Source organism: Papaver somniferum, unplaced genomic scaffold (assembly GCF_003573695.1).
Source record: "Papaver somniferum cultivar HN1 unplaced genomic scaffold, ASM357369v1 unplaced-scaffold_150, whole genome shotgun sequence".
In the NCBI taxonomy this organism is placed as follows: Eukaryota; Viridiplantae; Streptophyta; class Magnoliopsida; order Ranunculales; family Papaveraceae; genus Papaver; species Papaver somniferum.
In genome coordinates this window covers 1,722,731-1,747,617 of record NW_020624377.1, presented here as the reverse complement: position 1 = coordinate 1,747,617, position 24,887 = coordinate 1,722,731, and the positions used below count along the sequence as shown (strand labels likewise).

Sequence of the window (24,887 nt, the reverse complement as noted above, 5' to 3'; positions counted from 1 at the left end):
CGAGTGCCAGAAAGAAGCCTCTATAAGTTTGCTTATGGGGGTGAGACCTGTCTTGAACAAGCCCTCGCATTGATTGACAAGCTTGCACTGAAGGAGCTTTATGAGGTCATGAGGTTCACTAGGATGAGGAGAAACATGATTTCAGCTGAGAGGGATCGCCATGGATTTATGGAAGGTTTGTGGGAATAAATGGCTCAATTTCAAGCCATGGCTGAAGCAGAAGATGCTGCTCTTGATAGTGGTGATGCTGGTGTTGTTGCTCCTGCTGATGGTGGTGCTACTGCTGATGTTGCTGCTGAAAATGCTCCTGGTGTTGCTGTTCCTGATGCTGGTGCTCCATGATTTTAGTTTAAGTTTTTAAGACTTTGGTTGTTTAAGTTCATTAAGACTTGGTTTTTTAAGTTTTTGGTTAAACTTCAGATGGTTAAGGTTTACATTTTGGACGATCATGGTGTTGAACTTAACGCACTTAAAATTTTATTTATAATTATGTGTATCAAACAAGTTTATGCATGCCCACAATAGGTCTACTCGATAAGTCCACATAATCCGATTGTTGAGGTCCATCAGAAAATCGGTTTATGTGTGGGGTAAATATAATCCGATTCTTCATGCCTTAGAAATGTTGTTTTTCCTATATGTTTTTCAAGCCACAATCGGATCACATATGCATCTAAATAATCCGATTAGTGTCTGTGAAAATTCAAATTTTGTACATGTTTGTAATCGGTGTATATTGGTCACAAGAAAGACCGATTCCTGGTGGCACAAAAACACAATCAAATTTTACAGACCTTCGAGAAGACCGATTATTTCACTTTTTCCAAAAAAAAAATAGCCGTTATGCACTTTCTCTATATATAGAGACCTTATCCTTGGACCCCATTTGGCCCAAAATTGCTCATTTTATTCCCTCTCACTTCATATACTCCACAACTACTCATTTCATACCTCCACAATGGCTTCATTTGATTCAAATGAGGATCTATCCATCACCAAAGCATGGTACGCCGAAACTCGAATCAAAAATCAGTCTTCCGTAAGGGTAGATGCCGAAACCTTTTGGACAAAGGTGCATAACAAATATAGGCAAGAGTTTGGGAATCCTAATGGAAGAAGTGTTCAACAAGTGCATGATAGACACCTAGCCATCGAAAATGCGATACTTGCTTTTTTAGCTATCCAAAAAAGGTTTCAGTTTAGCTACTCCATTAAACAATTTGTAAGTATTTTTGTGGTTTATTTTACGTGATCCATGTTGTTTGATCTTCCTACTAAACACCACTAAACTATAAAGAGAAAATAATCCCACAAATAAGATATGTTGGAAGTTGGAACAATCCCAACCCATAGATGAATACAAGATGCTGTGCACTTCATAGGAAAAGACATGATATACTGTAGACTACGTGCGGTATAGGCATCCTAGCTAATTATTTAGCCATGGTACATGCGATATGGAGAGGAGCCGTGCATGGACAGTAGAGGTGAGTTATGCTTACCTGCCAATTGACTTGAAAGCTTGTTTAAGTATAAACTTATGATTTTAATTATCACTTCTGCACCTTTAAACTTACTTCATGATCTATTTATTGTTTCCCGCTGTAACCTTAATTTTGGCCCACGGCTGCTCTCTTGGATGTAAATTGAAAGCGAAAGAGGAGAAAAAAGGGTCATTAATTTTCACAACCATTTTAATAGAAAGATGAGGAAGCCACCACCACGAATGATCAAAGCAAATTGCAAGCCAAATAATGGATGTCAATCATATCATGCATCCTGGATATGCTTCGCAAGTTTCAGACCCAATGACCCAGTCATTAGTGCAGTTTTAAACTGCCATTGCTGGCCGCTGGATCAAAAAGGACTGTTTATTTGCCTTAACCATACGGCACTCGAGATGCCTTATATATTAAGAAGAAGCTACATCCAAACGATAATATAGAACCTAAAGAATATTTCTGTAGTTGTAAACATGGAGCATTTCTTTTCACTTCTTGGCTCTCTTATATCTACATCTCTTATCTCTCTAAGATGGAATGAGCTTTGTTTTGTACTATTACTGAGCTTTTTCTCACTAGGATGCTACTCCATATTCAAGAAACAAAAAATTCAAGTTTTTATTCGTTGGCCCATTGTTGATGTCCTGCCGTCACTCCTGCAAAATGTTCATCGTGTCCACGATTGGTCTGCTGAGCTCTCAGCCGTCGTCGGTGGCACCATTGTTGGTCGAGGACCAATTTTTGGGAGCTTGGAAGTACTTTTCACATGTGATCCGAAGAACGTTGAGCACATGGTGAAAACTAAATTCAATAATTACCAAAAAGGTCCCGAGTTCTTGGAAACTTTTAGTCTTATTGGAAAGGGTATTTTCAATGTTGGATTTGATGAATGGCTAGCACAAAGAAAAATGGCACATCCAAAGTTTACATCGAATACATTTCGCAACACCGTCGCCAGCGTAAGCCATGCGATAGTGCAAGATGCATTATTGCCATTATTATCACATATTGCAAAGCATGAATGGGTCGTGGATTTAGAAGACGTTTTCTTAAGATATACTTATGATAGTACCTTCAGAGTGATCTTTGGAGGAAACAGTAGTAATCTATCCTTAGAATTTCCGGAGAACGAATTGGGGAAAGCTATCGATGATGGAACAGAAGCAATGTTCTTTCGTAATGTAACGCCAAGCCAGTGGTGGAAATTATTAAGGTGGTTAAAACTTGGAAAGGAGAAAAAACTATATGAAGCCGCCAAAATCGTCGACAAACATCTATATCAAATTATTTCTTCAAAGAGAAATGAATTGAGCAAAGGTGTTGAAGCAAATGACCTGTTAGCAGCGTATATGACGTCTAACAAAAATCCTATTACCTCCAAGTCGCTGTCGTTAACATTTGACGATAAGTTTCTTAGAGATACTGCTTTGACATTTCTTTTTGCAGGAAGAGATTCAACAGGTACCGCCCTCACTTGGTTTTTCTGGTCGATATCGAAAAGCCCTCATGTGGAAGAAAAGATCTTGCAAGAGCTCAAGGAAGTTTTAACTTCAAAACATACAAATGGTGATACTGAAGATCAGAAGTCATCACTAAAGGATTTTAAGTCGGAAGAATTGAAAGATTTGGTTTATCTGCATGCAGCATTATGTGAAGCCCTGAGGTTATATCCACCACTTCCTATGAATCAAAGAATAGCTGTAAATGATGATGTGCTCCCAAATGGTACTGTTGTAAAGCAAGGAACAAAAATCTTAATATCATATTATGCAATGGCAAGGATGGAATGGGTTTGGGGTGAAGATTGTCATGAGTTTAAACCAGAAAGATGGATCGATGAGAACGGGAAGTTAAGTCCTGAACCATTAACTAAACTCTTTACTTTTAATGCAGGGATAAGAAATTGTATTGGTAAAGAAATGGCATTTACACAGATGAAAGCTGTTGTCGCATCAATGATGTTCAACTTTAAAGTTGAGTTGGTCGAAGGTCAAGTTATGAAATCAAAACCATCTTTGGTTCTCCATACTAAAAATGGTATGAAGGTAAGAATTAAAAAAAGGGCATCATTACTATAGGTTATGGAAGAAGGTCACCACTTTATATATTTCGATCGGAATAAAAATAAATGCGACTTGAATAATGTTTCGTGTCTGCATGCTTGTAAAACCAATACTTATGCTTTTTTGTGTGTGTAATAATATGGGATCTCTGGATTTCCTAGCTTGTGGTTAATGCTATTTAGTAAATTCTTGTTTGCTTGAAACTATCAATTGTTAAAATAACAGCGTATAAATTTTCAAAATTTCGAATTTGATCGTAAATATTTACCACCACAATTTAGCCATGCACCACAATGCTATAGACTTAAACGTCGAGCTTCATATCGATGGCATTTTACATATCTAAAGACTTAAAAGGTTTAGACAAATAAAACCCCCACGTTGAATGGTAAGGAAATCCTCGTTTCCTATTGGTCGAAATAGGTTTTTTTCGAGTTTTATGAAAGGAGCGTTTTGGTGAAGACACTTGCAGCGTGTGATTGGTTTAAAAAAAAAATACCAAAAAAAAAATCAAATTCAATTTGAAATTGTGTGACAATATTTAAGTGGGGACATTTGGCAATATACAATTAGTTTAAAAATTACAAACTCAAAAAAATACCTAACTTATCATATTTCAAATTTTATAGAATTTTGGAAATCGAGTACCTACTGGACTCTTTTTTCCAAATTAATTACCTTGCAAAAAAAAAGAAAAAAAAGCACACGTTTTCAAAATTAATCCGTTACCTTGCAAAGAAAGGAAAAAAAAAGGTGGTAAAATTGCCGTCACTGCACTCCATCTTCTATTAGAGCCCGCCTGTACCTGAAAAAAAAAGGTGGTAATACCCGAAAATACTCAGCCTGCATGTACCCGTCCGAACCCGCCTGTACCCGAAGTAGCCCAAAACCTGTTATGGCCCGTCATGGACCACCCGGCCTGGTCTGGATTAATTTATTGGGCGGTTCCGGGCTTTGCAATTAATTATGATGCCCGGCCTGATACCCGGCCTGGTACCCGGCCTGAAAGCCTTCTATGTGCCATTAATCATTTAATATCCTCTTAAAAAGACTTAAACGTTACAATTTTATAATTGTCAATTTTGTGTCAAGAAAAATAAAGTATATAGTTGTTTTTACTTATAATTAACCTTTTCAAAACATTAATGGTAATATATTTTCTTATTATAGAAAATTTACCGTACTCTAATTAATTAATTATTATACGCTAAAATTTAAAATTTGTCATTGTAATTTAAATATAAAATAATACTGTCACTTACGGTATGCAATGTTAGAAAGGAAAGAATATCGTATTAAAAGTAAATAAATTTAATATCGTTCATTTGAAAATTTAAACTGAAAAAAAAAATAGTGGCATGTCCGGCCCGATCTGGCCTGCCCGTATAAAAAGCGGGCTTTGGGCGGTCTTTGGGTAGCAAATTATCTACTTTTACCCGTCCTGCCCGACCTGAAATTGTTTACGGGCTCATAAATATTAAGTATGATCTGCCCGGCCTGTCTAAGTTTTTTGGCCGGACGGCCCGGCCTGCCCGAATTTACACCCCTAGTCTTCTAAGCACTCTTCTCTTTCGTATTGCTTATCATTAGTGTATAGTTTTATTTGTTTTGACATACTGCTATTTGAGCTATATCATTTGTGTCAGCATGCGCTGTCTCTGTAAGCCTACCATGCCTTTTGGTCCTTTTAAGGTTAGGTTTTGGGTAAGTTTTTTTTTTATCAATTGTTTTTGGTAAGTTTTGCGTTCTTCCTCTGTTGTTTATGATTCGTATATTAACTTTCATTTAAGATACAAAATCATGGTACCAACAGAAATGAAGTGTAAGCTAGCTAGATGACAATAAGTATATATATTGTGAAACGGTGTCGCCCGACTCATTTACATTACATATTAGATCACAGCAACTTAACTTAATTAATTACAAAACTAAATAGATAACATATAGACAAGTGAAATAAGTAAGGGAGAGTTCTCAGTTTTCATTTCTCAAGTCTCTATTTCTGGGTACCAAGAGGGTCCAGGGATACAAAGGGGCTATATATAGCCGAAATAAGAATGTTACACAAAGACACGTCATAGGATACGTGTGTATCAATAGTGATAATTCTTAAAGAGTAAGTAACTTAAACATGTTAATCCATTGTACTTGTCAAATGAGGTGGGAAGGTGCTCGAATCTACTCGAGTAATCCTTAAAGATAAAATGTTGGGGCCACCCTCTAACTCAAATTTACGTCACACTTCCCCTTGGACCACCATTCAAAAAACATTGTCTTGTTAAAGCTTTGCCGGTAAAATCCGATGGGATAAAAACCGAGCAAATCTGTTGCCTCGTTAAAACCTTGTCAGAAAAATCCGAATAGGATAAAAACTGAAAAAGAATACAACTCTTGGAGTTTTAAAGTGATGATGGTCTTCACGAATTTTCTCCCGTTGTTGAAACTGCATCAGGAAAACCACTTGGGACAAAACCTGAGCTCATAATGAGGTTGGTTACCGTTATGAAATACTTCCTTCGTCAAAATTGCATTAGGAAAACCACTCGGGACAAAACCTAAATGCGTGCGTCAGGAAAACCACTTGGGACAAAACCTGAACGCCAAAAACTCATAATAATATTGACGTCAATGCAAAGGTTGCCTCGTTAAAAACCTCTTCTGAAAAATCTCGTGGGACAAAACCAGACTAGAGGAAAAGAGTACAACGGACATCGCCCGATAATGGTGTTGGACACGCATATGCTGCCTCGTTAAAACCTTGACAAGGAAAACTCATCGGGACAAAATCTTGGCGAAGGAAAAAGAGTACAACGCGTTTAAGTCCAGCCAATGATTCTACGAGTTTACTCCCCCTGAAGCATGACATCTTAAAGCGGTTGGTGGTGCAAATATTATATAACCTTTAGAAAACTGCTTTACCATTTGCAGTTTATGGAGGATTGACTGCAGGTCTTGCGCCGGGTGTACCACTAACAATGTACATCTCGCATTTAGATCCTCCACTTATTGCACACCGAATTTAGTTTTCCGCTTTAACTTCAGGCATAACAATGAAAGGCCTTTTGTAAACTCATAAATATCGTAGAATTAATTGCAGCCTCTAAAAGTGTAACCTGCAAAACAAAAGTTAGAACATAACAAGATAATGCATGAATTATATTCGTACATGGTACTTCTGGACCATAAAGTATTATTTCTACGTACGTATCAGATAAATCGATCACTTCCCATTTTTGGGAATTACACAGTAATAGTGCTAATTTAGTAGCACAATAAGTTTTAAGAGTATCAAAACTAAATACTCTGGTATATACAGACAAGTTTTTTCATGCTAGCATGTCCTCGAACTTCAGGTCGAGCAAATATTTCAATTTCAGCGAGATCTCAAAATTTAATTCAAGCGTGGATTTTAGCGCTGTAAAAGGCTTTTTAAGAAGCCGGAGATGATATCATCAATTCATACGGATTTTAACCTCATACCAAGAACGTAAAATACACATATAAGAATTTCTCACGAATTTCTCCTATGCGGTGATAATGACTTATTTCAAGCCTGGCATAGTTCACAAAGTCAGATGGTTGCCTAAGTCAGAACCTCGAATCCTTCAGGGATTCATTACAATCACCAACAAGATGCAATATGAGTTCTTCATGGACTACCACGCTAAAGTGCATCTATATTAGGAGAACACCTTTAGTTTTACAGAACCAATCCTGGGGGTTCAGCAGGAAAACCCGTAAATCGCACCTTGAGCGATTATATTACTCTCTCCGCGCTTCATCTCAAACACCAACATGTAATATTCAGGCCTCATGATTTTGCATTGTGAGTCGGATCCTAACATTGCGCTTTTTCGAGAGATTTCATCCTCTTCCTCAGTTTGAGGGGATCAAATTATATGTCTATCAATCACAATGTCGATGTTCCTTTGCAGAGAGGTACATAACCACTATTGTAAATAGTAATCGACAATCATATACAATCTAACACATTCTCTAGTGCATGCACATTTATGAAAATTTCATAGACTGGCACCAGTGCCACTTCAGGGGCATTATCATCTCCTCATCTTCAATAAGAAGTTTCAATATTAGAGAATGTGGATCGTATTCTAATAGTCTCCACGAGCACTATCTGTAGTCTTTCTTCAAGAGCACTACATATTAGAAAAGTGATTGGACTCTCTTTTAAGAGGCATATATGAGGCAGTTATTCAGGACTCGAGCGTGTTTTAACACACGACTTGGTCATTGCGAGATGCATGATTTAACCTGCTGAGAAAACTTCCCGTGTCTGCATCCTCAAGCAAGTGACCAACAATATTTTCCCAGAGATACTGCAGTTATTTGTTTAATCATGAGTAATCTCCAACACCTCAATTACATCCAATATCTTGGTGTGAGAAATAAATGAGATGTTTCACGCCAATTCTAGTGGCAGCCAAACTTTCTTTGATCAGGATAAAGCTTAATCAGATAACCTATTTGATCGTCGACATAACTTACTACAACCTTTAGGTGATGCCTGTCATATCCATGACTTCAAAGGGAAGCCTTTAAATTTGTCGACATAATACGTGCCATCTTCAGACGGCAGTCTTTCTCCCCATGGTTAAGGCGCGAGAACCTTTTTAAGTTATCAACATAATTCTCACCAACTTCTTGTGGTGACATTTTCCCCCCTGATTAAAACGGGAGAACCTTAAAAGTTATCAACCTTACTCACGCCAACTTCTAGTGGCAGGTTGTCATGCCAACTTCTGGTGGCATCTTAGTCTTCCTGATCATGGCGGAAATATTATTATCTCATTTCTGGACACTTCTGGTTCCAGAATCGCCTGATTTTCGAAGGCAAATCTGCTCATGATAGTTTTTGGGGTTTAATTCAACTGCAAAAAAGTACCCAAAAATAGCTGCAAGCTCGACAGAAGATGAGACATTTCACGCCGTTCCTTTTAACGACTTACTTCCTCCCCTAACGGCGGGAATATAGTCTCATCTGCAATAAGACATTACCAGCTCAGGGTTTTAAATGTCTTATGAATCGAAACCAACATATATAGTTAGGTGACACTATGGACCAAATACGTAAATTTAAGATGTAAGGTTGCTTCCCAAAACAATATTGATGGTAAATAGTTGGTCGAGCAATCAACTAAAGATGCTTAAACAAAGGAACTCAACTAAACCATGTCGAGTGCGCACATGTGCTAGTTATAAGCTCGATATAATACCAACTGAAGGCAAAGCATCAAAAGCCTATAAATTTACCACCAAAATAAATGGACTTAACTGGAAAGTCCAAAAATGGATACGCAACCACAAGATTTGCACAAACAGTTTGGCAAAATATAACATTACGTGTTAATATAACAAGATACCATCCAACGGATGTGTCTTTCAATACCACAAAGTATTGAAACTTGTCCATAGTGTAGGGTGAATAAGTTCTACAAATGCCACCATAAATCCTATACAGGATTGTTGGTGATTCAACGAATTACCATAATGATTCTGTTAATGCCACTTAAATAGCCAAATGTCTCAAGGAACAAACAACACAATTTACATCCTTAGCTTTTGGTTTTATAGAGAATTTCTATGAGCATTTCGTATCGTTCTACTCATTTTGGTAGAACTTGGGTGTCCAAATCACACATGCCCAAGCATGAATAATTCAAGGGTCATTAAACTTATGGCTAATGACAACGTGGAATTCGACTGTTCGAATTCTCTTATGGCACACCCCATAATAGAGAGCCTTACGTTTCTTTACAACGTGCTTCTGGTACAAAAAACAAATGAAGTAACAAAATACTCCACAAAAATGCTCATTTATCGTTTCAAGGTGGTAATACCAAATATTCTAAGACTCAACGGATTCTTCTGGAGCCTGATAGAATATAAGGAAAATACTACACCACCAGATAAAATGATATACGCCTTGTGCAGACGTCTCTCATACTATTCGAACCTGAAATGATATTTTACATTTCGCAAAACCTCTACAAGGTTACAAAAATAGCTCGAAAATTTGTGTTTGTTGTTCCCTTGTCTTTGAGACAAATATCTCCATCGTCTATTAAATATGGACAAATTACTTCAGGAATCCATATACGTTAGTACAGGTAGACGAGAGAAAGATAGCAGAGCCATCAACAAAAACATTTGGTAATTATGGGCTACTTCGGGAACCCAAAATTTTATAGCTTATTCCTGGAACCCATAGACCACTTTTGGAATCTAATACGAATTACTACAGGAAACCACAAATTACGTGTTGGACTGCTTCTGGAGTCGTCAACATCTTATGGATTGCTTCTCCATTGTTTACATAACAAGTAAAATAAACAGAACTTAAAAATAAAGGAAACACAGACATATATGGTACTAATAGAAACAACAAATCTCCATTTTCGCCACCTTTGGGGTCGACGAAATATCAATTTCCAAGTATGCACATGGATACAGTCTTTGTGGCAGAAATTGCCTCGATATTAGTCGCAGGTCGCTTCAGGACCGCTGATAAAAACCGTCTAGCACTTTGTAACGGGTCACTTCTGGGACCAGCCAGCTAGCGGAACGCACTTTTGCATCCATATTATGCTGCACATATTCCAACTTCTGGTGGAATTATTTTAAAATTTCTAGAAATTATTAGAGCAAGAAAAATTAAATCTACACCATTTTTGAGGGATGCAATAATTTTCCTTTCATCGGTATTAAACAATTAGTACCAAAATAAAATTGTAAAAAGTAAGAAATTAAAACGCAAAGTATGTGCGAGTTAATATTGAGATATTTATTCTCATTTATGTACTCACCTTGTTATACTTTTCCATACACTTGCCAAACATTACCTCCATTGGCCAACCTTGGATAAGCCAAGGCTTCCAAGCCTTTTATCGTAGTGTTAGAACTTATCAATTTGTGGAAAACTGACGTCTTGCTGTGATCAAAATCATATGTTGTCCTGATCATTCAAAGCAACAAAGTTCGTTTCAGACTATCCACGTATCAGTATATTAATTAAAACTTTAAATCACAGAGCAAAGTAAGATTTTTTTTTTGATAATCGAATCATCGACTGTTTGGCATAATTATCCCTTCTCCTGTCTCCAACAGACAGCTTCTCTCCGATCGTAACGAATCGGCCGTCGGCACAGAGCATTTCGTGCTGATAACGTGTTGTGAAACGGTGTCGCCCGACTCATTTATATTTCATATTAGCTCACAACAACTTAACTTAATTAATTATAAAACTAAATAGATAACATATAGACAAGTGAAATAAGTAAGGGAGAGTTCTCAGTTTTCATTTCTCAAGTCTCTATTTCTCGGTACCAAGAGGGTCCAGGGATACAAAGGGACTATATATAGCCGAAATAAGAATGTTACATAAAGACACGTCATAGGATACGTGTGTATTAATAGTGATAATCCTTAAAGAGTAAGTAACTTAAACATGTTAATCCATTGGACTTGTCAAATGAGGTGGGAAGGTACTCGAATCTACTCGAGTAATCCTTAAAGATAAAATGGTGGGCCACCCTCTAACTCAAATTTACGTAACAATATAATATATTTACACATATTTTCCAGGGTAGGGTCGGAATCTAAAGACTTAAAGTCCCAGACAAATAAAGTTTTCAGATTGAATGGTGAGGAGGCTGTCGCTTTCTATTGGTCGAAATAGGCATTTTTTGAGTTTTGTAAAACGAGCATTTTGGTAAGGACACTTGACAACGTGTGATTGGTTTGAAAATAATAGGAAAAGATAAAAAAAGAAACAAGATTCAATTTGGAATTCACGAGGATACTCGGCAGCGTATGATTAGTTTAAAAATTACAAACTCAAAAGGAAAAACTAACCTACCGTGTTTTGAATTTTATGGAATTCCAAATTCAATTTGGAAATCGAGTATCTACCGTATAAGAATTCCTTTTTCCAAATTAATATATAAAGCGGGAAAAAATCCACATATTTTCTGCGAAAATAAAATGAAAAAATAAATAGAATATACACTTATTCTCCACCTATTTAATGTGTTTGTCCGCCACACCAAATAAAAAATACATCGTCACGGGGCGAGGCGAAGCCCTGTGCACACGAAATTAAAAATGCATCCCCACCGGGCGGGGTGAAGACCCGCACATACCAAATTAAAAATGCATCTACATGGGGCGGGGCGAAGCCCGCACCCACCAAACTAAAAATACATCTCCATGCGGTGGGGCGAAGCCCCGTGCACACTGAATCAAAAATGTGTCTCCTTCGCCCAGCCCAAACCAAATTAAAAGAAATAAATTGCCCGGTGCGTAGCACGGGCACAAATCCAGTGTGACATGAAGATGTAACAAAAATTTGCATCACTGGATTCACAGCATATCCATAAGGCTATTAGCTCAATCCGATTGATCATAAATGCGTATATAATTGTATTGTACCCATTGAAATCTTTAAAGCGGAGGATGCATTTACCTTTCCACAATAATATAACTTCATAATTCTGGCACCCCATATCTTGACTATCAGTGGGTCTAAATCTGCAATTGTGCATGTGATAGTACATATCTTTAGGCACATTTCCTAAAATTTGGAGAAATGGATTACGACCCCCAACCAACCACTAGCATAGATGCTGCACATTTCACTGAATTTTCCAACCACGACTAAAACCAACACTATATCATAGGCCCAGTCAAGATTGGTGGCCACCGAACGTATCAAACCCAAAAACCGCCCTCGCAAAAGGGAAGTTCTTTAGTAGATGCAATATAGTTTTTTCTTGTTGATTACATAAAGTAGAAATCTCTAAAAGGATTCTCGTACTAAGTACCACTCTAACAGGAAGGATATTAGGAACACATTCCGAGAGTAATTGGCAAAATCAATTAGTTGATCCACAAATGAGTATGGGGATAGCGGCGTAAGGTGGTGTAAGAGCGCTCCCAAAAACTGGAAACCGTCCATCTTCCCAATTGAAGTTATCAAACCCATCCCCGATATCCTAAAAAACCCGATCTTGGTGTTGCTGAGATTTTTCCTAATGCCGCTCCATATGATCGAACTGTGTCTACTCTTAGTTCCTAACTTAAGAGGGTGGTTATGCCTACAGTATCTGGAACATATGATTCTTGCTCAAAAATGCCCCTTGATTGACTACAAGTCTCCAGGCAAATTTAGCCAGTAAGGCTTCATTCATTTTCTTGAGGTTTCTGAAACCTAGGCCTCCCTTAGCCTTAGGGAAACAAGATATCAGATAGTTAACAACCAAGACAATTGCCTCAGCACATGAAGTTTGAATGTTTTAAATCCATCATGTGATTCCACAAGCTAGTACAATCGCGAAAAGGACTATCAATCAAGTAGCTTACATCCTCTAAATTGCCGATATCCATCAGGCCATCCATAATATGGAAGAAAACTACTATTTGCTGCTGAAATATGGACTGACGCAGACTTCAACTGACTATAGAGAGCTGCACCATACCCAGGGTAGTCCACTAAACTCTCATAACGCATCAAGCCCATGTTGTCTCCATTACCATTACCATTACCATCACCTAAACTTGTCATTTATTTTGCAGAATCAGCAGACTTAAGTTGGATATGTCAGGTGTCCTCAGACCAATGAAGTCACAGCCTACACGCACTCCAGGGATTTCGAGAATAAACACTCTTATATTTATTTATAGCACACAATGCCCGCTCCATCGTCCAGCTACAGTTACACTGAATTTTCTCTTGGGCTCAGTGACTTGGTGTAATTGGCCGTTGCTGCTACCCGGCAGTATGCATTTGCTGGGGACACTACAGTGAAGGGAGGAGTAGAGGAAATTGCTACACGGCAGTCTCCATGAAAGCAATACTATCTCCAAAGAAAAAAACGTCATCCATGATTACCATAATTTGAATCAATTTCTAATTGAAGCTGCACCCATTGGTATCAAGGTTGGGTTCATCCTAAAAACATATTCCTAAATCCAATGAAATTACAGATCCATGGTCTTTCTCAAATTCCAACTGCACAGCTGTTGCTTTAGTCTTTTACTTGCATTCAATCACAACAGATATAAGAAATAAAATTAAAAGATACTGAAAATGCAAGATAGTTTCAATCAAAGACAGAACTACTAGTACTAATAACAATGGAGCTAGTAAAAGAAAGATCAACAAAACAAAAGCGACCCTCTGCAACTAAATGAATACAGAGACAAAAATCAAACCAGTAATCATGAACCTAACTTTGATCTCCTCTCTTGGACTCCAATGCAAAATCTCTGATAACCATATCCAGATTCAACTTCTTCTACTAGACTACTAATAAGCAAAATCATAATAAAACCCTAAATAACAACACCTTCATCATAGTAAATACCCCCAACAACAACAATCCCATCCAATCAATCAATCCAAAACACTGGGAGTACTGTATTGATGAGTGTAATTGAGTTCATCACCAATCTTGAAAGTAACATAAGCATCAACAACAGCATACATAATCTGTGGTTGAGTAAGGTATTTCTGATTCCAATTGCTCACAATAACATCTCTAGGTCTCTCAATTTCTTTAGAACGGAAAACCATTTTAGCCAATCCCATCAAATCAAGTGTCTTAACTTCCTTCTTCTTCTGAGGATAGTTCTCAGCAACCAAATCTTTAAGATCAACAGCTCTCTTAACATCAAGATTAAACTCTGTCTCAAGTTTACGAGCAACAGATTCAATATCAAGTCCAACAAATCCAAGATTATCATCTTCAAGAAACCTATGAAGAGATTTGGGGAGTTGATAACAACGCGAGATCTGAAAAACCAAACATCTAGCGGAGTACCACCTAGAACCAACACAGAGTTTTAGTATTGCAATCGGAGCTTGATTATCATGAGCAGCAGGTTTCCATTCAACATCAAGAGCAACGATGAAACGATGACGAGCCCATGAATTTTCGTTTTTGGCACAACAATCTAGAGAGTCTTTGTAATCACTGTAAATCTGTTGAATCCAGTGATCAACTGTTGCAGCATCCTTGGTTACAACGGTTTTGATTTTCGTAGCACCACGGAAGTATCTTTCAAATCCTGTGACAGTTACAGTGTAAACATCTTGTGTGTCTGGGTAGAAGTTTGGAAGAGCACGGATTGAAACTTGCTGGATTGTCATGGCGGATGAGTGGTTTTGAAGAGTGGTTTTCTTTTCTTTGTTGCAGAGAAGAAGAAGAAATTTAACCAAAATGGGGAATGGTGGTGGTATACAGCTGGTCTGGTATTAGTGGTGGGCAAGAACGGATTTCAGATTAAAAATAAATCAAACAGAAAAAGGACAGTTTATATTTACATTTACGTCCGTAAAAGCTGAGTAATCTGACATTACTTGGATCATAAGACTATGGAATGTTAAGGTATATCAGGCTCCAGGCCAAAGATTGATTGATGGGTAATTGTTACCCTAACCTTGACTTTGACCACGGTTAATAGCCAGGTACATTACCTTTGTGTGATTGTATTACGAGTCACGAAAATTCACCGCCAGTAGTGTTTGGATTTATGTTGTTGTTTGAAAAAATTTCCGAGGGCAAAGACAACAAAGGAAAATGATTAGTGAACCAGAGTTTTTATCCCGTGTTTTTTACTGTGTGAGAGGGTGGTGAGACCAATCACACCATTCAAAATCCCAATAATATATAGTCATTTCCTATTATCCATTCCCATCTCCAAATGATACATTGTACCGAATTTGTCTCGTAAAATCACTACTTAGGCTAACCCCTATGGGCTAGATTGAACTGTTAGAATGGCTAAAAAGTATTGCAAATCAAAAAAAAAGTGGGGGAAAAAAGTTAACACTACTTATGTCTACTTCTTTCTCCTAACATTTGATCGCAGTTCAACTAGCAGCGAGATTGAAACGCTGAATGATTCAGCGTTCAAAAAGTGATACAAACGCTGAATGTTCAGCGCTGGGAGATTAAATTTTTGATCTAACGGCTGAGATTTAAAGCGCTGAACCAAACATCGTTGTATAGTGGTCCCAGATGACGTGGTCTTCTAATCTAGCTGCTAGATTAGCCATCCCATAGGACTTGGGAGGTTGCTGTTGGAACAATTGCTGAATTATGCCTGCAAAAAATCACAAAAAACAAACAAAACATTGTTATGGATGAGTCGCGGACTAGGTCTCTTTCTTTAAGACATTTCGCGGCTCTGCCCAAGATTGTGCAAGTAGTTCTTCAATGGCGCATCGTCCCCAGGATAAAGCAGCCGAGATTAATCTCTTAGAGAATCACTCTTGCACGGTGAGAGGATGTGAAACTTCTACACTTCATTCTTGCTCAGAAACTCATTTAGAAAAATAAGAGATGTTCACACACTTATTTTCCTTTCTCAAAAATTCATTTCTTTTGTAAACTCAAGTCATAAAAAAAAGAAAAACTATCTCACTAAAAAAAGATTTCAACAACTCTCCAAGTTCTTTTTAACACCAAAACATAAAAGAAAAATCTCTCTCTCTTATTATTTTTCCAACCAAAAATCTGATTTATAGTCAAGAGTTTCAAAACAATTAAGTGTTCATGAAAAATGTTATTATGGTTGAGTTAACACCATTAAAAACCACAAAATGAAACTCTCAAAGTTATAATGGTATAGTTAACACCATTAAAACTAAAAATATGAAACGGTCAAATTAATTATAACAAAAATTAATTTCTTTCAATAAAGGCTATAAAAACATATTGATTGGGAATAAATTTATGTTTTGAAAATATGTTCCCAACAATCCCCCACTTATATTTTTAAAACATTGAGCAAGAACGTACAGAGTTGTGCATAAGCAAAGGTGTCTCGCGACTTGAACCTTTACGTAGTGTTAATAGGCTCTCTTAAAATCTGACCATAGAGTGAACATAAGTCTTGAACTCTAGGAGATAAAAAGATTACTCAACACACACGACTATACTAGTGTAAAGTCTAAAGCCAGCACATTACGGCCCTGTGCTTGTATCCCAGTTTAATGAATGATCTAGAGAACCGCCCATATTCTCATAGAAAGCGGCCACACTTCACATTCATATAGGTAAGTCTATCAATAGTACTCCTGGATGTACCCCACTCTAAATAGATATATAAACATCATTCAGAGTTTAAAATTTTAAAATTAAAAATTAAACTCAACCTTTACTCGTTTCAGGATGTCATGCCGTGGGATGAATTCATCAAAAGCATGATTCTCGCATCTCCATATCATCCATGACTTCGTCTAGTCCCTTTGAACCTATTTCTAGGTTGGGTATCCATCATAAATGACTCAATCTCAATGGGCATAAACCTCATCCCTAAGATGTATTCACATCTTTTTATCAATCCTTTCGTCAAAGGACTAATGGAAACTATTTTCAGACATTATATAATCCATTCTCATAATATCAACTATTATAATTGTCGTTGCATGCATTCTCAATTCTTGCAATAGCCGCGTACTATCACATTGGATTAATATGTATATTCCCCTATGTTTTAGAGGATCGAATCGCTTCATCCCTTAAAGGATTCAACTGAAAGGATGTCCAATCAGCTTCGCAATATCCTTAAAGGATTTCGGTAACCATTTAGATAGGGTATTTTTAGTTATAAGGTGTGTTTGAAACACCTCATAACTTTCTCAAAATTTTACCAATTTTCCATACTAGGATTGGTAAATCCGAATATAAAACCCCCAGTACAGAAGTAATATATTAAACTCCCACTACACAAAAAATACTTATATATAGTCAATCACGTAACAAAGAAACATATGGAGATACCATACTCATGTCTAGTGTTATCAAACACAATCTCAAAAGCATTAGCACTAAACCAAATGAGTAAAAACTTATTTACAGTCAGGCTATATATATTTATCTCTATTTAAGATTTTATTTTCATTGAAATGAAAATTGATCCAAAGAAAGAAAAAATTCATTTCAAAAATATACACCATCTTCACTCATGTCTTTCATGTCAAATAGCAAACTAAGCACGTTCTTAATTTCATTTTCATCCTATAAGTTAAAATAAAAATTCAAAAAATCACTTATGCATACAAAACAAAGAGTATTGTGCATTTCACTTTCATCAATTCTGAAACCATTCGAATGAATCAAGTAAACAATTTTTATTTTATAAATTGTTTTAACTGTTTTTCATAATATAAAGGATAACTTATCTAACTTATATGATTTCTTTTATTGTAGAAACTACACATTTTTCCATGCTTGGTTTACATAGACTCATATCCTTAATTTACACAAAAGTATATATTTCTACTTATGACTATAACAAATCATACATTGTAGAAACAATATCAACAAAGCAAGCATGTAAGTTATTTAGTGACATGAATGTAAGAGTCAACAATTTTCTGTTTGCTTGTCTAAAAACAATAGGCTCATAAAAACTTTTTTCCAAAGAGTTAATAGTTTGAAGAACAAAGTTACTCTCTATAAGAAGTTATATTTCAAACTATAAGCAACAAAGTATTCATGACTAAAATTTGGTCTCACTATATATGTTTTTCTAGGTTCATTCTTAGTGAATTACTCGTCACCTTCATTTTTTCTAGTTCATGTAATTTAAATCAAATGTGTTAAAGCATAGGATATGAAACCCCCACTATTTTTTGACTAAAACAAGAATTTCAAAACAATATCCAAAGATCCCAAAAATTGTGAAAAACTAATAAACCAATGATCTAAACCCAAAACGTTTTGCACGATATATAGAAAAATTCAAACAATTCTCTTGAAAGCAACATTGCTTAACATTCACTACTCAAAAATCATATTTGATATCAGGACAAGTTACTCGAAGCATCTTTATAAAATTCTAAAATATTTTATTTCATCCAATATCATTGCAAGTTGCGTAAGATTTGAAAATGTACATGCTTTTATGAGTTGGGTAAGATTACATACATGTTACTCAAAAAATTACCAAGTTTATAAGAAAATATAACATGCTCATATTCATTACTAACTCACTGATTTCTTAAAAAGCATGATAAAATATCATATTTCAAATATTCAAAATTCAATTTATGTTATGATAAAATTGCAATATTATGCTCAAACATTTTATCCATAACATATCATTTGTAGTATTGCATTGATCAAATTCAACAAATTTCTAATCTCAATCTTGTAACTAACAAGATATGGGGAAACTAGATTCTTTCTCATTTCGGAAGTATGAACATTTTTAATAAAATTGTACTTCCCGAAGTAAACTTTGAGATCATACCAATACCTAAAATCCTAGAGATGTAAGTATATCTCAACACCAATTTCTTTCAAAAATTCCGTTCAAATTTTGAACCATAACCTATCAAAACAAACATGGTTTAAAACACCAATATATACCAATCTCTCACTGTATCCACAATTCACATTAACTAAGCTTGAAAAGCGTTGTTAATAACATTTGATATCCTTGCAATGCCGTGCAGGAATAGCAAATAATCTCATAATCAATGTTATGTTCATTTCTTAGTGAGAGTTGATATTCACATTTGTTTTGACTAGGTTTCTAATTATTTCGGTTTTGGTTTCATATCAAATTTCCATCTCATAAGTTCCAAACTTACATGAGTCACATGTTTATTGTCATACACAATAATTCTCAATATCTTGTTTTCCTAAAGTTTATTCTAAGATTGAACAATCAATTTATTCAATTTAGAATGCCATTATTTGATCACAACAATAACTACAAATAGTTCATCAAACATACCTCAATTGCTTTTAAAGCTCAATTGGTTATAAACCATTGTCCATTCTTTGCCAAACAACAAAGAAATCAGCAACCCCATTGCTCCTCACATCGATTAATCTCCCGTAATTTTTATTTCATTGGAAAATAAAAACTTGCTCAAGTAAGTGAATTTTCACCTGTCACAATCATGTACACGTGAGCATTTCAAACCAAAAAATAAGTAAGGTATGCACTTACATAATTACTTGAAAATAAAATGAAACATAGCACTTCAAGTTTCTCTTAAGTTTCAAACAAATATTCAAAGTTATATATTTATAACATCATACATATAGTTATAACTTTCTATGAGTCATTTTATCAAACATATGTGGAGCACTAGTTTGATTGCTAACAATAATCTTCATTTTCTCATTACCAAAAAAAGAGTATGAAGTATAAAATCAAAAGCATGATTTTTAATGTAATTTTTTACATCTCTAATCTCAAGTATCACGTTTACTATTTTTGACAAACATACATAACGATTTTGAAATCACCAAATCTATCAAACTAAATATCTAAATAGGAAATTTCAAAATGGGATTTGAATATAAGTTCCTTACCTACAAGTTTCGTGTGACACACGGATTCAAATTTTCTACACAAAGATAAGGAAAAGTTGATTTAATCAGGACAAATTTTCTGCCTGTCAGAATTTTTCAGATACGTTATGCAGTTTTCTAAAATGTTTTAAAAATAGTATTCGAACTCCAAAAATTCTGAAATTTGACGTGGGTTATCCACGTGATGTCTAATATATCCAGATAAAATTTCTAGACCAAATTCATTTTCTTCAAAGAGATGCGCATAAACCTCTATAACCCGCCAAAAAAAAATCGTGTATCTTCAGCAATATTTTTTCTATGCTAAAAACTCATGAAAAGACATCAACCATTTTATAATCCTAGTCCATAGCATAAAATTAATTCTAGGTATCAGGTTACCTAAAATCTCAAGCATCATTTTCAATCGTCAAAGAAAAATTATACCGATTATAATTCTATAAAACAAATTTAACAATGACACTTATCGCGTTTGAGCAATTGTTTTTTTTTATATCCAAGGAAGAATAAATCGTCTTAAAATTGTTGGAACAATTGCTGAATTATGCCTGCAAACAATCACAAAAAACAAACAAAACATTGTTATGGCTGAGTCGCGGACTAAGTCGCTTTCTTTAAGACGTTTCGCGGCTCTGCCCTAGATTGTGCAAGCAGTTCTTCAATGGCGCGTCGTCCCCATGATAAAACAGCTGAGATCAATCTCTTACACAATCACTTTTGCACGATGAGAGAATGTGAAACTTCTACACTTCATTCTTGCTCATAAACTCATTTAGAAAAATAAGAGATGTTCACACACTTATTTTCCTTTCTCAAAAATTCATTTCTTTTCTAAACTCAAGTCATAAAAAAAAAAACTCTCTCACTAAAAAAAGATTTCAACAACACTCCAAGTTCTTTTTAATACCAAAACATAAAAGAAAAATCTCTCTCTTATTATGTTTCCAACCAAAAATCTGATTTATAATCAAGAGTTTCAAAACAATTAAATGTTCATGAAAAATGTTATTATGGTTGAGTTAACACCATTAAAAACCACAAAATGAAACTCTCAAAGTTATAATGGTGTAGTTAACATCATTAAAACTAAAAATATGAAACGGTCAAATTAATTATAACAAAAAATAATTTCTTTCAATAAAGGTTATAAAAAACATATTAATTGGAAATAAATTTATGTTTTGAAAATATTTTCCCAACAGTTGTCCTAGCTGACGTGGATTGCCAATCTAGCTGTTAGATTAGAAAACCATAGAACTTAGCCTTAATAGATTGGAAGAGGGATGTTGGAGTCTTGGGGAAATTTTTGTGGTGGAATTGCAGTGCCACACCGTTATAATTGTAAAACTATGTTTTGTTCAGAGAATGAGAGGGATTAGAAATGTTCGTCAGCGCGCGCACACACAAATTGTAGTGGCCCTGATAATCTCGAGATCCAATACTTAGCGGTCAACAAAAAAGAACAACACTATTGAGTTTCGCCAATCCAAAAAGAAGATTCCTGTTTTATGCAGTCTCTAACAATCGTAGATGTAGATTTGGGTGTTGCCAGCGGTGGAGCCAAGATTTCTAGATTGGGGTATAAAAATTTAATTTGGGGTACAAAAAAATGTTTAGGGGTGTGAAGAAGTAAAATTAAGCTTGTAAGGCCCGTTCTTATGGGCATGGCAAAGCCCCAATTTTACCACTTTTACACCCATAATGGGCATGGTAAAGCGGAAAATTTGCCACTTAGTCAGGTCAGGTCAAGCTTTTAGCGGTCGAGACTTACACCGGCCGGCTTTTTTAAACCAACAACGGTTTACATTCGGCCGGTCGTCTAGTCTTCATCGTTCAACAAAATCTAATTTGACGGCCATAAATCTCCCCCACCCCCTATAAATACCATATTCCACCTCCATTTTATCTCACACCTTCTCTTCTCTACTCTTCACACTTCTCACATTTGTCAAAATCTAAAAAAATTTTCATCATCCAACTCTTTCATCGACTCTCGTATTGTGTAGTTTTTTTAATATGTCTCAATCTAATTATCAATTAACTAAAAGTAAGAAGATTAGGGGTCCAAAATTTACCTCAGCCGAAGATGAAAGCATTTGCAGAAACTATTTGTAATTGGTGTGCAAATAGATGAAAGAACACTATTATGGTCAATGGATGTTTGATGTGCAGGAAGGATGCAGAATCAAATCCCCACATTTTCTTACATTGTGAAACTACAAGGTTAGTTTGGCATTATTTTCTGAGTTTTTATAGTCTAAGTTGGGTTTTTCAAGCTTCGGTTAGGAACACGATCTGGGAATGGAGGAAAAAGAAGACAAATTATTCTTGCTATAAGGAAGAGAATTTGGGATATTTACCCTTTTGCAATATGGTGGACTATTTGGATAGAGAGAAAGCACGTTTGTTTAAGGGGAAATACATAAACCCGGACTCTATCATTGACAGTCTAAAAATTTATTTATATAATTGGTGTGTGTGCACAAATATTTTTCAGGGTTTTTCTTTGGACACTGTTTTGAATAATTGGGATGCAGTCATAATAGTAATTTATTTTTTTCCGAAAACTCTACTATAATTGAGTTTTCATTTGTTTTTCTTAATCATTTTACCACAGTCTTAGTGGTGAATTGATTTCTTCTAATATATTGCCTTTCTTAAAGTAAAAAAAAAAAAAAAAAAGGAGAAGGTCGTCATACTGCCCTTTAAATGCTTGACCAAGTATTTTATTTCAGACTACTACTTTTTTTTTATGCTGCTATTTCAGACTACTATACGCCGGTAATAACATTAGTGATGTCGAGTGTAAAATTTATCGGCCAGACCAATGGTAAACATTTTTCTAGGAAAGAAAAGACCATAAATGAGATAGTTCAGTTACTGGGAGTGTTGCCGATCAAATACATTTTACTTTTGCATCACATTTTATCTTGCTTATTGATACACTGGATCATCCAGTAGGTTCTATTAAAAGGTGGAAACCGTCGACCTTGTAAAGTTAGCTTCGTTAACTTTGGCCCAAGGCTTTACCGGCATAAGAGCGCTATCAAAAGATCTTTCCAAATGAAGGTATCAAACCCATCCCCGAACGATATCTTAAAAAAACCGATTTTGAATGCGGCCCCATATGATCGAACCTTGTGGTGGTTATATCCCCGATATCTTAAAGATGCCCGTTGATCGACGACAAGTCTCCATGGTACTTTAGCCAGTAAGACTTCATTCATTTTCTTGAGGTATTTGAAACCAAAACCCCCTTTAGGTTTAGGGGAGTAAATTTTGTTGACATCTTCAAAATTGCCGATATTTGAAACCAAAACCAAAACCCCCTTTAGGGTCACAGCAATTGTTTGCTTGAGCATTAGTTGAACATTTACTTGCAACAACAATTCATCCAAAACAGAAATAAGAAAATTAAAATGCTAAGAGAAATTTTGTTCACTAGTCTCCAGAATTTCAATCAAAAACTACTAGACTAGTACTAATAACAATGGAGTAAAAGAAAGATCAACAAAATAGAAAAGACCCTCTCTGTAAAAGAAAGATCAAACCAGTAATCATGAACCTAACTTTGATCTCTCCTCTAGTATTCCAATGCAAAATCTAGATTCTAATAAGCAAAATCATAATAAAACCCTAACCAAGAACACCTTCTTCATGAGTAGATACCCCCCCCCCCCCCCCCCCCAAAAACAATCCAATCAATCAATCATCAATAAGGTAATCGAGTTCATCACCGATATTAAAAGTAACATAAGCATCCAGAACTGCATACATAATCTGTGGCTGAGTAAGGTATTTCTGATTCCAATTGCTAAAAATAACATCTCTAGGTCTCTCAATTTCCTTAGAACGCAGAACAATTTTAGCCAATCCCATCAAATCAAGTGTCTTAACTTCCTTCTTTTTCTGAGGATAGTTCTCAGCAACCAAATCTCTAAGATCAACAGCTCTCTTAACAGATAAATCAAACTCCCTCTCAAGTTTACGAGCAACACATTCAATATCAAGTCCAACAAATCTCAGATTATCATCTTCAAGAAACCTATGAAGAGATTTGGGGAGTTGATAACAACGTGAGATCTGAAAAATCAAACATCTAGCGGAGTACCATGAACCAACACAGAGTTTTAGTATTGCAATCGGAGCTTGATTATCATGAGCAGCAGGTTTCCATTCCACATCAAAAGCAACGACGAAACGATGATAATCCCATGAACCTTTTTCGGTTTTGGCAGCACGATCTATAGTCTGTTTGTAATCACTGTAAAGCTGTTCAATCCAGTGATCAACTGTTTCAGCATCCTTGGTTACAACCGTTTTGATTTGCTCAGCACCATGGGTGTAGCTCTCAAATCCAGTGACAATTACAGTGTAAACATCTTGTGTGTCTGGATAGAAGTTTGGAAGAGTATGGATTGAAACTCGCTGGATTGTCATGGCGGATGAGTGGTTTTGTTTTCTTTGCTGCTGTGGGTGGAGTTGCAGAGAAGAAATAAGAGACTCAAATGGGGAATGGTGGTATACAGCTGGGGTCTGGTATTATAGAGATAAAGAACGGATTTGAGATAAAAAATAAATCAATCAGAGAATGGACAGTTTATTGTTACATTTACGTCCGTAAAAGTTGATTTGATCCGACTTTACTTGGATCATATGAAATGTTACGGTATAGCAGGTTCTAGGCCAAATGGGTGTGTTCTTTTGATTGATTGATGTTACCCTAACCTTGACTTGAAAATCTGTTGACTGGACTTAACAGCCAGGTACATTACCTCTGTATCACGAGCCACGACAACTCAAACAAGAAGTGAAAATTCACATGTTTTAGTCAAATTTACTACCAGTAGAGTTTGGATTTATGTTGTAGTTTGAAAAAAACTCTGAGTTGTACCGGAAATTTTATTGGGTGCTTTTTACTGAGTTGTCAAAATATTCAGCAGGCAACATTCGTAGATTTGGGTATT

The 24,887-nt window shown here is 35.8% G+C and overlaps 3 protein-coding genes across 3 annotated transcripts; 1 reads left to right on the top strand and 2 right to left on the bottom strand.

The window, feature by feature from the left end:
- Positions 1–1,975: 1,975 nt before the first annotated feature.
- Positions 1,976–3,580, top strand: LOC113335898 (alkane hydroxylase MAH1-like). The gene has a single exon (XM_026581917.1). It carries the CDS (start codon positions 1,976–1,978, stop codon positions 3,578–3,580), a length of 1,605 nt encoding a protein of 534 aa, XP_026437702.1.
- Positions 3,581–13,976: 10,396 nt separating this feature from the next.
- LOC113335897 (Werner syndrome ATP-dependent helicase-like) lies at positions 13,977–14,732 on the bottom strand. Its single transcript, XM_026581916.1, has one exon. It carries the CDS (start codon positions 14,730–14,732, stop codon positions 13,977–13,979), a length of 756 nt encoding a protein of 251 aa, XP_026437701.1.
- Positions 14,733–23,625: 8,893 nt separating this feature from the next.
- Positions 23,626–24,360, bottom strand: LOC113335896. The gene has a single exon (XM_026581915.1). It carries the CDS (start codon positions 24,358–24,360, stop codon positions 23,626–23,628), a length of 735 nt encoding a protein of 244 aa, XP_026437700.1.
- Positions 24,361–24,887: the final 527 nt, after the last annotated feature.

Coding starts and splice junctions, on each gene's coding strand:
- LOC113335897 (XM_026581916.1), bottom strand. CDS start 14,732: ATGACAATCCAGCAAGTTTCAATCCGTGCTCTTCCAAACTTCTACCCA.
- LOC113335898 (XM_026581917.1), top strand. CDS start 1,976: ATGGAGCATTTCTTTTCACTTCTTGGCTCTCTTATATCTACATCTCTT.
- LOC113335896 (XM_026581915.1), bottom strand. CDS start 24,360: ATGACAATCCAGCGAGTTTCAATCCATACTCTTCCAAACTTCTATCCA.